Source organism: Oncorhynchus mykiss, chromosome 2 (assembly GCF_057628025.1).
Source record: "Oncorhynchus mykiss isolate SJ-2025 chromosome 2, ASM5762802v1, whole genome shotgun sequence".
Lineage (NCBI taxonomy): Eukaryota > Metazoa > Chordata > Actinopteri > Salmoniformes > Salmonidae > Oncorhynchus > Oncorhynchus mykiss.
Genome location: NC_143023.1, coordinates 39,589,138 through 39,604,250, shown reverse-complemented (window position 1 = coordinate 39,604,250; position 15,113 = coordinate 39,589,138). Strand labels below are relative to the sequence as shown.

Genomic DNA, 15,113 nt, shown 5'->3' with positions numbered 1-15,113 from the left:
GTGTGAAAACCTTGTGAAGACTTACAGAAAACGTTTGACCTCTGTCATTGCCAACAAAGGGTATATAACAAAGTATTGAGAAACTTTTGTTATTGACCAAATACTTATTTTCCACCATAATTTGCAAATAAATTCATTAAAAATCCTACAATGTGATTTTCTGGATTTTTTTCTCCCATTTTGTCTGTCATAGTTGAAGTGTACCTATGATGAAAATTATAGGCCTCTCATCTTTTTAAGTGGGAGAACTTGCACAATTGGTGGCTGACTAAATACTTTTTGCCCCACTGTATATATCTTTCAACTATGCGCCATATACATGCCATGTATATGGCACATAGAAATCCAAAGAGGGTGGCAGCAGAGATAGGTGGGATTGAAGGAAACTGAGGGTTGGGATGTGGAACTGGAGACAAGTGGGAGTGGAGTTGCTGGGCCGGGGATAGAATGACAGTCAAAGAAAATAACTCTCAAATCAAGTTTTTTTTTAAATAAGTAATACTTTTTGAGTGACACTGTGCCTCTTTGCCTGAGGCTGTTGCCGCGCAGGTGCTTGTACACATGCATATACACAAACTTGCATTCAAACACACACATGGGCACACACAGAGACACACACATACACACATGTAAATAGTGCCACACATGCACTGAAACGTATACAGTTTGCCTTGCTGTTTGTTTTTTTGTTTTTGCATTGTTTTCTGTCTTTGTCTCTGTTAATTTTGTTGGTTGTTGGTTCATTGGGGAATGGAGGGAGAGTGATTTATGAAGTCGTGTTTTTCTTACTTTAATGTCAGCTCTGCTGCCACTGAAACCGACAGTCTCAGATTTGTTAAGGGAGTGTTGTAATTCCAGATGGGTCTGATACCATTCTTCTCATTTCTCCACAGTCTCTGTTGACAACATGGGACAGCATCTAGGTAAACACGAGCCACAGCCGCAGAGCAAGGTAAGCATCTCAGTTGGAAGTGTATGAATGCATGCTTTTGTGCAAGTATACAGGACATTAGTGCTCAGCGATTAACTGAAATGTTGGTTAAAAAAAAAAAAAAAAAGTAAATGAACAACATTAGGTCAATTATTTTAATTCCATTTACTAAAAATGTTTTCTGTGCAATCACCGTGCCATTTGCCATTTCTCTAGAGAGATTACTCGCTGGGACATGTTGTCCAACCCATCTAAGTGAAGTAAATGTGGTAATTGACTACAATGACCAGAATCCATTACGCCTGCCTGTGGGGCCGGCAGACTTAAGCTGAGAGCGATAGAGAGACACGAGTGGGATGGAGAGCAGTTGCTTAGGTATCTCTACCCGACAATGCATCTAATAGAGTAACAGGTGTTATTTAGCAGTCTTAAAATCTACTTGGAAGATCTGCTGAAATAGTGATTTTGTCAGACAGCAGGCAGCTAGCCAGCTAAGCTAGCCTGCTAGCCTGAAGGACATATCTTTGGGAAACAGAGGTAGATGGCTGGCTGGCTGCTACTGCCTGAGCAGAGATTAGATAATGCCTCTAAATAAAATGTTGAAATATATATCGATTTAAAAAAAACAACATTTTTTGTACATAACAAGTGAAATATTTTATTAAAGGAATATGAATGAAGGATGGTTTATTAATAAGTTATGTGCAGATATGGGCAGTCATTGGAGTTGTATTAATGAAATAACATCATCATACTAAAATCAAATGTGTAGTATGAACAACCACAATATTTTATTTAAGTAAAGTCATGTGAATAAATGATGGTTAGAGCCTAATAAGTGAGAGTAATGGGCAGTCACTACCATCAATTATTTTATTCTGTGTTGTTGCAGCAGTGAACCCACATAATGCATTTGTTTTAAAGAAATCTAAACCGATATTGAAAATGTCAACAAGCACTAATTGCTCAGCACTACAGGACATACACAGTATACGCTTTTAGTGCACAAACAATTGAAGTCAGAAGTTTACATACACTTATGTTGGAGTCATTAAAACTTGTTTTTCAACCACTCCACGCATTTCTTGTTAACAAACTATAGTTTTGGCAAGTCTGTTAGGATATCTACTTTGTGCATGACACAAGTCATTTTTCCAACAATTGTTTACAGACAGATTGTTTCACTTATAATTCACTGTATCACAATTCTAGTGGGTCAGAAGTGTCCATACACTAAGTTGACTGTGCCTTTTAAACAGCTTGTAAAATTCCAGAAAATGATGTCATGGCTTTAGAAGCTTCTAATAAGCCAATTGACATCATTTGAGTCAATTTGAGATGTACCTGTGGATGTATTTTAAGGCCTACCTTCAAACTCAGTGCCTCTTTGCTTGACATCATGGGAAAATCAAAAGAAATCAGCAAAGACCTCAGAAGAGCAATTGTAGACCTCCAAAAGTCTGGTTCATCCTTGGGAGCAATTTCCATCAATGACCATCATTATGTTTGGTGGGAAAAGGTGGGTGCTTGCAAGGCGAAGAACACCATCCCAACCATGAAGCATGGGGGTGGCAGCATCATGTTGTGGGGGTGCTTTGCTGCAGGAGGGACTGGTGCGCTTCACAAAATAGATGACGACATGAGGAGGAAAAGTATGTGGATATATTGAAGCAACATCTCAAGACATCAGTTAGGAAGTTAAAGCTTCGTCGCAAATGGGTCTTCCAAATGGACAATGACCCCAAGCATACTTCCAAAGTTGTGGCAAAATGGCTTAAGGACAACAAAGTCAAGGTGTTAGGGTGGCCATCACAAAGCCCAGACCTCAATCCTATAGAAAATTTGTGGGCAGAAGGAGGAATGGGACAAAATTCACGCAACTTATTGTTGGAAGGCTACCCGAAACGTTTGACACAAGTTAAACAATTTAAAGACAATGCTACCAAATACTAATTGAGTGTATGTAAACCTCTGACCCACTGGGAATGTGATGAAAGAAATAAAAGCTGAAAGAAATCATTATCTCTACTATTATTCTGACATCATATTGATTTCACATTCTTAAAATAAAGTGGTGATCCTAACTGACCTAAGACAGGGAATTTTTACTAGGATTAAATGTCAGGAATTGTGAAAAACTGAGTTTAAATGTGTTTGGCTAAGGTGAATGTAAACTTCCGACTTCAACTGTGGATGTGTAAGATAAGTTTGATCCTTTTGTTTTCATGTGAATAATACTGACACTGGTGAAGTTCAATGTGATTGTAGACTGTAGAGCCTCATATCATTCACAGCTTAAGCCTTTATCAGGGAAGTGAGGCAAACCTTTGGACCCTGCTGTAGTTTATTCATGCAGTCCTCCGTCAGAACAATGGAGTTATGACCATAAAGAAGCTCTCCATCAAATCTGAAGCACTCAGAAAAATACAAATGGCTTCAAAACGAGTCTGGCGGGGGACTTGAATAATATAATCCTCAAATGAATGCCAGACAAAGAGTCCATTCCAAGTGACAACCTTTTCCCTTATGTAGTGCACTTTCATTTTTGGAGCGGAGTGGCGTTTTCCTTTTCAGTTATAGCACAAGGAAAGGGGAATGGGGTTGTGGTGACTGTTCTGCTGTAGGGGCCAGCTTGTTAACCACTGTGTAAGGATGTGGTGTTTGGTAAATAAGCAAGTAATTTAAGGTCTTTGTAGCCTTATATTTTTTCCATGAATTGGTGTTTTTGGAAGAATGTGAAAGTTAGCTTTTTGTTTTTATGATTTTTGTATGTCAATACTGAAACGGTCCCCTCTTGAAATGTGTTGTTTGTAGTCATATAGGTAACTGGCAAAATAAAGGAAACACCAACAGTTTCTTAATAGGGCCACCAAGAGCCAGAACAGCTTCAATGCACCTTTGCATAGATTCTACAAGTGTCTGGAACTCTATTGGAGGGATACAACCGTTTTGTTGATGGTGGTGGAAAACGCTGTCACAGGCACCACTCCAGAATCTCCCATAAGGGTTAAATTGGGTTGAGATCTGGTGACTGAGACAGCCATGGCATATGGTTTACATCATTTTTAATACTCATCAAACCATTCAGTGACCACTCGTGCACTGTGGTAAGGCATAGCCACGGTGGCCAAAATAATGGCCTGCTCAGCATTTTTATTCATGACCCTAAGCATGATGGGCTGTTTATTGCTTAATTAACTCAGGAATCTCGCCTGTGTGGACAAACCTGCTTTCAATATACTTTTTATCCCACATTTACTGAAGAGTTTCCATTACTTTAGAAGTTACCTGACACTATACTGTAGCTATAGACCTGGTGTGTCAAACATACGACCCGAGCCCATTCAATCTGGCCCACGGTGGTTTGAGTAAATAAATAAACATATATTTGTTCTCATTTAAAAAAAAATAAAATAATATTAGACATTGAAATAACTCGAAACTGTATAGTGGACCTACAATTATAAACTTTTCACCCTGTCAAGCTTGCTAAAAAGCTAGACAGTCAGGGAGCATTGCAAATTCCAAATTTGATGGATAGAGGACCATTTTTTTTTATAACGTTTGACGGCGTGGAAATATACTAAATTGTAAGTGCAGACCTCCAGACCTTAGTGAAGTCCGATTGCGGCACGCAGGGCAAAATGAGCTTGACACCCTTGCTATAGACAGAACTATCTTCTCCATTTTTTTAAAAATCACTCCCTCTCTTTTACCCTACTCCTTCTCTCTCTCCATGCTTCTGGGGAGATGATTTTCTTCATGGGCAGTCCAGTCCTGAGAGAGGTGCTTCTTTTTTTTCTGTGGGAGTGTCGCTCAGCCGCTGAGTCTTCTTATCGACTTGCTGGATCTTAGAGTGGCGGACTGGTGTTGCCAGGCAGTGGTTGATTAGCGACCATCAGAGTGTGCCTGGGTGGTCAGGACACTGGGATTTCAGTAAGTGATGACAAAGCTCGCCTGCTACTTCTGCAGGTCAGCCCAGAGACCCAGGGAGAGGAGGAAAGGTTATGTCAGGTCTCAGGAGCTAGCCTGGTTATAAAACTAGGCCGTTTCAGGTTAATGTTGGATGTGATGTACAGTATCTTTTGATTCATCATTTTCAGTAGATTCATAGCCCTTTCTTGTTCGGATCACAGAATCAGAAGGAGGCATTTCAAATGACACACTGATGACTGTTAGAACACTTCTGGTGATGGAGTGATTCCCAACTCACATTTCATTTTAAATATTACCCTGTTACACCTCAGAAAGATTACATTTCCTTGCTTGTCATTGCCATGGGTGGGACCCCTATGCAAGCTAAACTGCTCGCTCAAAATCATAAAATAATCATAAAATAGAACTCATTAAACTGTAATGAGTGTAGCTGTGGAGGGCACAGTGTTGTTACTTACTCAAGAAGAGTCATTTGTGTGTTATGTTCATTAAAGTGGGAAGGACAAAGCAGTATCTGCATGGCACAATGCGTTTTTTGACAGATGGTCGTTTAGACATCCCACCAATGAAATTCTCACTCTTGGTAGGCATATACAGTGGGGAGAACAAGTATTTGATACACTGCCGATTTTGCAGGTTTTCCTACTTACAAAGCATGTAGAGGTCTGTCATTTTTATCACAGGTACACTTCAACTGTGAGAGACGGAATCTAAAACAAAATCCAGAAAATCACATTGTATGATTTTTAAGTAATTCATTTACATTTTATTGCATGACATAAGTATTTGATACATCAAATACTAATGTTACTAATCGTCAGTGTACCAAATACTTGTTCTCCCCACTGTATGTTGCCGTGGTGATATCTGATGCGTTATGTTAGGCCATTCAATGTCAGCGGCTACTTTCATCATCGCGTCACCCACATCCATCCACCCACCCACCTCACACAATACACAGAGACGAAAAAAACATCAGTGACCCATTTCCTTCTGTAAGGATGAATGGACTATCGGGCAGATTATTATGAATTACATTTGACATTTTAGTCATTTATCAGATGCTCTTATCAAGAGGGACTTACAGTAGGGAGTGCCTACATTTTCATATTTTTTCGTATGAATCAGCTTATGGTCAATTTCATACTATCATTAGCTCAGGGCCAACGGTCCACGAGAGCCTATTCAGCAGTCCCACCCAAAGAGTCCAGCTGTCCAATAACGTTGAGCTCATCTCAACCTTCCTACCCAGTGAGTGATGTCATGTTTGATATCATGTCTCAAACACGGGTGCTTTTACCCTTTTGGGAAAAATCTGTCAGTTCCATCATCAGTTAATTTATGTTTTTCTGTTGAACGAGCCTACATGAATGATTTAAATTAAAGAGCTTTTAAAAGTCAAAAGTATTCAGTCAATGAGGGTGTTTGGTAGGGATGGGGGGATAAATCGATACAGTTGAGTGTCGCAATATTATTTTTTTACCATATTATATAGACTCTGACTCCAACTATGAATTCTCTAAAAGGAATGAAGGTTAAATTAAGCTACTGCTAGTCAGCTTTTCCTGCGCAAGAACTCCAGTGTTTCTCCTTCTATACCTTTTTCTCCAAGCCAACATTTTCAGCATTTTTATTACCATGACTGGAAAAAATCTCTCGTCACTCTGCCTCAGACATATTGTGAGCAGTATGTTTGGGACATTAAATTGCAATAAAATTGCAGTATCAAATTGCAATACATGATGGAACTTCCATCAGGAGCTAGCCCCGAGCTAGGCCCATATACCAGCTAATTCTGAGGCTACAATACCGCCTTTGCCAATTGGCCTAGACCTTTTATTGTTGACACGGAGCCCCGCCGATCCATCACGACTGGACTGCCGATGTGATTGCCCGATGTGGTCTCAACAGGCTATTCTGTCACGATGTAGCCAGAGAACCATCTACTAGCCCCGGGCCTGCTAGCTTTTCTGAACGCTGTGTCCACTGCTCGCCTAGCGTAGTAGTGACTACCGAACGGCACCCTGACTCACCTATTGCTGCTCTTTTGACCCTATGATCACTCGGCTACATAGTTGATGCCCCCTGGACTGTTTCAATAACACAGTACCTCATTTTGTTTACCTGTCGGCCCCAGCCTCGAATTCAGGTCCTGTATGTACCGAACTGACCCGCTCTGCCCATTCATCACCATTTACCCGTTGTCTTAGCTCTCCTGATAAACAGCTGTGATTGCTCATTCTCTCTAATGTCAATATGCCTTGTCTACTGCTGCCGTGGCTAGTTATTATTGTTTTATTACACTGTAGAGCCCTCAGTCCTGTTCAAAATGCCTTAAATAGCTATTTTGTCCCACCCCACACACATGCGGAGACCTCACCTGGCTTAACTGGTGCCTCCAGAGACAAAACCTCACATCGCCACTCAACGCCTAGGTTTACCTCCACTGTACTCACATCCTACGATACCCTTGTCTGTACATTATGCCTTGAATCTATTCTACCATGCCCAGAAATCTGCTCCTTTTATTCTCTGTCCTCAACGCACCAGACCACCAGTTCTTATAGCCTTTAGCCGTACCCTTATCCTACTCCTCCTGTTCCTCTGATGGTGTAGAGGTTAACCCAGGACCTGTAGCCCCCAGATCCAGTCCTATTCCCTAGGTGCTTTCATTTGTTGACTTCTGATACCATAAAAGCCTTGGTTTCATGCATGTTAACATCAGAAGCCTCCTCCCTAAGTTTACTTTATTCACTGCTTTAGCACACTCCACCAACCCTGATGTCCTAGCCGCGTCTGAATCCTGGCTTAGGAAGGCCACCAAAAATTCTGAAATTTCTATCCCCAACTACATTTTCCGCCAAGATAGAACTGCCAAAGGGGGTGGAGTACTTTCCTCACCATCTTAAATGTAAGCATGCCCCATTCAAAAAATGTAGAACTAAGAGCAGATATATCCCTTAGTTCCCCCCAGACTTGACTGTCCTTGACTAGCACAAAAACATCCTGTGGCACACTGCATTAGCACAGAATAGCCCCCCGCGCTATGCAAATTTTCAGGGAAGTTAGGAACCAATATACACGGCCAGTTAAGAAAGCAAAGGCTAGCTTTTTCAAACATGAATTTTTCATCCTGTAGAACAAACTCCTAAAGGTTTTGGGACACTGTAAAGTCCATGGAGAATAAGAGTGCCTCCTCCCAGCTGCCCACTGCACTGAGACTAGGAAACACCGTCACCACCGATAAATCTACGATAGTCGAGAATTTCAATAAGCATTTTTCTATGGCTGGCCATGCTTTCCACCTGGCTACCCCTACCCCGGTCAACAGCTCTGCACCCCCCACAACAACTTGCCCAAGCCTCCCCCTATTTCTCCTTCACCCAAATCCAGATAGCTGATGTTCTGAAAGAGCTGCAAAATCTGGACCCCTACAAATCAGCTGGGCTAGACAATCTGGACCCTCTCTTTCTAAAATGATCCACCGCAATTGTTGCAAGCCCTATTACTAGCCTGTTCAACCTCTTTCGTACGGTCTGAGATCCCTAAAGATTGGAAAGCTGCGGTGGTCATTCCCCTCTTCAAAGGGGGAGACACTAGACCCAAACTGTTACCGACTTATATCTATCCCACCCTCCCTTTTCTAATGTCTTTCGAAAACCAAGTGAACAAACAGATCACTGACCATTTTGGATCCCTCCGTACCTGCTCCGCTAGGCAATCTGGTTTCCGAGCTGGTCATGGGTGCACCTCAGCCATGCTCAAGGTCCTAAACAATTTAACTGCCATCAATAAAAGACAATACTGTGCAGCCGTCTTCATCGACCTGGCCAAGGCTTTCGACCCACCCATAGTACGCTCTCCAGCAGGTATATTTCACTGGTCATCCCCAAAGCCAACTCCTATTTTGGCCACCTTTCCTTCCAGTTCTCTGCTGCCAATGACTGGAACGAATTGCAAAAATCACTGAAGCTGGAGTCTTATCTCCCTCACTAACTTTAAGCATCAGCTGTCAGAGCAGCTTACTGATCATTGCACCTGTACACAGCCCATCTGTAAATATCCCACCCAACTACCTCATCCCCATATTATTATTTATTTTTTGTTCCTTTGCACCCCAGTATCTCTACTTGCATTCATCTTCTGCACATCTATCACTCCAGTGTTTAATTGCTAAATTGTAATTATTTCACCACTATGGCCTATTTATTGCCTTACCTCCCTAATCTCTACTACATTTGCACACACTGTATATATACTTTTCTATTGTGTTATTGACTATGTTTGTTTATCCCATGTGTTGTTTGTGTTGTTTGTGTCGCACTGCTTTGCTTTATCTTGGCCAAGTCACAGTTGTAACTGATAACTTGTTCTCAACTGGCCTACCTGGTTAAATAAAGGTGAAATACAACATATAGAATTGTGATACAGTATGTATTGCCATTCTATATGTATCATATCGACACCTAAGTAACGTGATAATGTCGTGTTGTGAGATCCTGGCAATTCCATGCCCTAGTGTTTGGGTGGTCATTCTGATGCTGGTTAGCCCTCTGTGGTTTGTCCTGTCCAATCAGTAGAATAAACCGGATTAAGCCAAAGCCTTAGAGAGCCTCTGTGCTCGCTGATGGATGACATTTGTTTGACGTAGCCATTTTAACTTCTAACCGTTGGCTGTATAACACACCTAATCAAAAATGGGACCGTGTCAAACACTTGCTCTCAAAGACACTGGACATTATATCAGTGTTGATGTCTACTGTGTATGAAGTCATTCATCTTAGCCTATAGGCTGGCGTGTTGTTTTATAAACATGAAGATAAAACCTTTGCTTGACTCATAGAAAGAGAATAGTAATTCTTCTATTTCTATGGCATGATGTCTGTAAGGCCTTGTACTGTAGGTAGTGAATACAACACGTAAGATAAAAACAACGTTCTCACCTTTTTGTTTGATTCATTTGAGTTTCATGTTTATCTTAAGAATTGTCCATATGACCTATGGTTAAAAGCCTAACTTAAAGGCCTACATTTTATAGTTTTGAGGTCCATGCTCAAACAAAGTGTTTTGTATTTTCATAGATGGTAGACCTTTACCTGAAACAGTTTTCAGAAGAGGTTTAATGTGCTGTTATTCCATTTGCTCTATACATAAGGTCAGAGATCATGGGGGATATCATAAGGACGTCGTCATTGGCACCATAAAATTTAAAAAAAACGGATCTAACAAAGTGGATATTTGTCCAATTCGTAGTTATTTTTGTGTCCTAACAGGCCCACAATGTGGTTACTAAAATCTGATCGACATATACTGTATATTTGGTTGTTTTCGATGCATAATATTTAGAAGTTGTCCTTTTCAGGTTTCATTTCTTTATTTTTTGCTAATGGTTAGCGCTCGCTTGGATGAGGTGGTAGCTAGCCAAATAGAAATCGGTGGTGGAAGTTGAAGTAATTTTTTACTGTAATGTCGTTAATTGGTGAAATTAACATATATTGAGGTTGACATCCAAACAAGCCTCATACTTAGATGTGTACCCCAACATAGTGTTGAATACACATAAATAAATGTAGGCTAATTATACGGGCTGCACTGAGAGATATTCTGGATCTATCCCCGATGGTGGGGGATGTGTGCATGGTGTTTCCATGGTTTTCGTTGAACTCTTACCTGTGTTTTGCATATACAGTTGCTGCCTCAATGCTGTGTGGTCCACCGATAAGGACAAGTAGAGGCTCATTTAACAATAACACACCACTGTTTTCAGTCAGGTTGGGTCTGAGAGCTGCTACTTTACAGAAAAAAAACCAGAATGCCATGCCGCCGCAATTGAACAGAACAAAGATGATTAAGAGGTGAGTTGTTTTCTCTGTGTCTCGCTCTCCGAATCTCAAAATTGCACCCCACCTATTGTTCCTGTCTGTTGCGGTGTGGGTGGGGAGGAAAGAGGGGGCTTTAAATGGCGAGTAATGTACTTTAACGACATCAGGTAATTAACCTCCGCCTTGCCGAAGTCAATTTGTCACAGATTTTGAAATTACAGCAGAGAAAATAGGCGCGCCATTAAAATTCAGCTGCGGCTGCAATCAACTTTTGCCCGACTCTTCTCCTCCTCCACCGCATAATGGAATTAGAAAAGATAGAGGGAGAAAAAAAAGGGAAGACAGACTTTTTTTGAACGGTGTCAGAAGCACAGAATAACGAGGCCTTAACGTTCCTGGCGTGGGCTTACCTAGACAACAGGACAGTGATGGGGAAACCCAGGCTAGGGCCTGCCTGTCCAGGCCACCTGTCCCGGGGTTGATGAGGATGTATGGGGCTCTGTCAGACTCAGCCGGCCTGCTGGGTACCAGAAAAAAATAACAGGAGAGCCCAGCCCAGGCAGGCTCACAGTGGTAAGGCAGGCAACCAAATACAGGTTTCAATTGGTTCCCGTTTCTGCAAGGCACACTCTATGAGAGAGCTGAGACCAGAGTGGGGAGGAGGAAAGTGGATAAAGAGAGTTAGCAACTGCTAGATAAGGTGTCAAATCAAAGACTGATGTCATATTTTTAAATATGTATTTGTGTTGCTGTCTTTGTTTTACCTTAGGTCAGTATGTGCTTAGAGACAATATCCGGGTTTCCGTCCAACCTTTTTATGTGAATAAAACACATTGGATAATAAAAACATGTCATGACAGGCCTAATGGAAACAGCAAATTTGTCGAAAAAATGAAATATGCTAGACAAGGTGGGATCTTTTTTTATTTCTAAAATGTATTGTGTGAAATGTAGGTAGAAATGCTTTTTTTTGTGCAAATATTTCTATAATAACCATCATATTGAAGTAAACTTGGAGTCACTCGATTACATGTTGTGTGGTCCTCCCATTTACTGAAGCATGTAGATTACTAGGCTACAGATGAAATAAGTTACGGTGAACTTCACCGGATGGTGAAAGTGCAAGGTGATGGATGACCTTGATGCTCATTTCCAATACATTTAGATGGTCTTATTCTGGGTACATGATGATTGACGCTTGGTTGCCATTTGACAAATTAAAATAATCTTGCTATTTTGTTCATGAAAATCTCATCATGTTGGCTGTGCCCGCAAGTAGTCTATGTATCTGCAAGCTGTTGGCTGAGGTGTACGTGCCAGTACCAGAGGGGGCACATTCGCTATGTAACACATTGTTAGTGACACAACCGTCAGTAGATTTGAAAATGCGATGGAAACCCATTTTAACTTGTATTTTTATTCAGTACATGGGATTTAACCGCAAAAGTAATTTTTATGTGGACTCTGTCATCACGCACAGACTTTTTATCTACAACAAGTTAATTTGATCGAAACAACACATCTCTGGTGGGAAAATGCGCATATTTTATTTGTACAGATTTTTGAATATTCACATGATAATCTGTCAATTGGATGGAAACCTAGATAAAAATGAATGGCACAAGAGAATTATCATCTTTTTAATTACAATTTCAGTGGAGTGGATGGACTAAACACAAAAAGTATTCAATATAAACAATACATTTAGAGTATTACACTCATGTGATTTAGTAGTATGCATTTAGTATTATGCATGCTCATTTGACGGCGGTCTTTCTCTCTGGCAGCATCATCTTCACATTAATCAGAGCGTCGACTTGGTGTTTTATCAACACAGCATTGTGGCAGTGCTGAGTGGAAGCAAGAGGACCACATCATGTTTCGAGAAGTCAGTGGAGGTCACATGTTGAATCCAATGCTTCCCATTGGATATCCAATGCTGGATATTCTTTGAGTGGTGACACACTCAAACTGGTGCGCCTGGCACCTACTACCATACCCTGTTCAATGGCACTTAAATATAAAGAGATCAAAACTTTCACCTGGTCAGTCTATGGCATGGAAAGATCAGGTGTTCCTAATGTTCTGTATATTGAGTTGTAATATTCTTCACCAGGTGATCCAACCAGGGGAGGGTGTGGTAGGGGGAAAAAAAAGAAAAGGGATCAAAAATGATGCAAGTACTGTTATTTGATAGACTAATCTGCCTGCTTGTATCACAGCTGATATATTCCCCCCCCCCCCCCCATCACACACACACACAACATTGATTCCAAGCCAACCATTATGGTGCTGGCTATAAGGCCTTATGCATACACTGAGACACTCGTACATCGGGGATAGGACTATTTATCCATCCTCACAAAGCCAATTTGGGAGACGTGGTTGTGTCTGAGGAAAATGTAATGGATTATCAGGCCTGTGGTAGAATCCAATCTCCTGTCTGATAAGCCTGCATTGTGAACTGTTGTGGAGACCCTAATCCATGTCCAACTTCCAGAGCTGTTGATCACGTTCTGCCATTTTGAAAGCCACCTTATTGGCTTTTTCTCAGTTTCAAGAGAGTCATGTTGTATTGAGTAAATGCATTGTGGATTAAGAGGAGAGGCAGCGTGTGAATCCAGTCTCCAGTGGAGGGAGCCTGAGGCTCAGTTAGTGATCCTGAAGTTAGGCTATTGTCCACGCATTCCCGCCCTGAGAGGAGTTTCTTTTTGTGTTGTACTGTAACTTACACACTCTCATGTTCCTGCCTGACTGGAATTGTGTTCAGTAGCAGATATGGGTTGAAATACTATTTGAGAGGTTTCAAATACTTTGAGTGTTTGCTTTAGCCTGCCTGGGAGTGCCAAATGGGCAGGGTTTGCAGTTTTGGGCCTTTTTTTATTGGTTCATTAAGCCAGGTTAGTGCAATCGAGCACAGATAAAGTATCTGAAATTATCTCAAATACTATTGAACCCAGGTTTGTTCAGTATCTTTCCATAATGTTAAGGGGGTTGTAAATAGCTCCTTCTCATTTGTTCCAAACCTGTTTGTTCATGCTTGGGTGGCCGCAGAAGCGCTACCCTTCCTGTACTTGCTCTCCCCCATGTTACGCAATCATTCCCCATAGTAACATTCATGTTCACTGCTCTCCGAAACAAGGAAGTAAAACTCCCCACAACATTCCTTTAAGGTAAAAAGAGTATCTCCGGATATTACTGTTAGAACGCAAATACATTCCACATTTGGAGACCTACGCAGGGACAAATGCAGCAGATATATTTATTTCGTATTTAACTTTTATTTTTTTTACAGAGAAGAACGGATTCTTATTTGCAATGACGACCTGTCGAACACAGCAGACAAGCACAGCAGAAAGTCTTTGACTAGGTAATATTCATGAGACTAGGGTGCCTTGCAGTTGTACAGATGAGTGTTTGATGCTGATACTTGTTTTCACCATTAATGTCACAGCACCACTGACATTTATCCTATTACATTTTGTGCATGAATATACTTTTGAACACTAATTTGTTTTGCTCATAATTAAAGTGGGATACATGCTGTTAAATTACCAGCTCTTTGTATAATTATTAATTGTAATATGAAATTGTCAATTCGCTGAGGGCTGTCATTTTCCCTGATCTCAAGTAATTGCATGTTGGTACTCTGATAAAACATCCTTACAGTTTAAGTTCAATGTGATCCTTCTTTGTCTATTTCCTCACACTGATTTTTATATCTGCGGCCAGCAATATTGCTTTACTCTCTGTTTTGAAATATATTTCTCGGGATGCGGATTAGAAGTACGATCCCTCAGTAAGACTACATCCTTTTCGTCCAGGCCACGCTTTTTGTTTGGTAATGATGAGCTATAGGCTATTAGTATCCCTTGGGAATAGAGTATTGTTGTTTTCTTGTTCTAAGAACAATGTCAAATTCCTAGGTGGCCACATTATTTGCCATGTCATGGGTGCTTAAGACTTTTGGCTGATTACCCTATACACTAGTTTGTTTGCAGGTGGTTTGAAATAAGTCTATTTTTCAAGTTAGAGGCTTTGAGGAGCCTGAGGCGGGGGACTTGTGAGCAATCATACTTAATGTGAGTAGGTCGTGCGATTATTGTGAACATTTGCAGTGTGAGCACATCCTGCTGTTTGAGAAGAAATCTGTGGGATGGAGTCTCCAAGTCCCCGTTCACCATTCCTCTCAGGGATGAACACAAACGCTTAAGGGCACAGCTATCAGAGAGGAAACGGATAAGACCGTGACCTTTGACTCTCTAAGAAATTTCTCCAAGTCAGGAGAGGTTCCAATCACTACACTCCAAATCCCCCCCCAGACTATAAGAGCTTAGAAAGCTTTCGGAAACTACAAATGGAAAAAAGGAGAACCAGCTCATCTTTTATATACATCCATTCGAAAGCCCATCCAATTGATATTA

The 15,113-nt window shown here is 41.0% G+C and overlaps 1 protein-coding gene across 3 annotated transcripts in view; it reads left to right on the top strand.

Annotated features, from left to right (window-relative positions):
* The window catches only part of LOC149985100 (myelin basic protein-like), a 53,342-nt gene that overhangs the window by 14,618 nt on the left and 23,611 nt on the right, over nucleotides 1–15,113 (top strand). Inside the window, exons 2-3 of one of the 3 annotated variants that reach the window (XM_090199475.1) lie at nucleotides 894–952; nucleotides 13,985–14,059. Coding sequence is in view for 1 of the 3 variants with exons in the window: in XM_090199472.1 (XP_090055598.1) it covers nucleotides 908–952 (45 nt within the window). In the remaining 2 variants the exon portion in view is untranslated. Of the gene's footprint in view, nucleotides 1–893; nucleotides 953–13,711; nucleotides 13,863–13,984; nucleotides 14,060–15,113 lie in introns of those variants that run through there. The other 2 variants (XM_090199485.1, XM_090199472.1) reach the window with 2 other exon arrangements.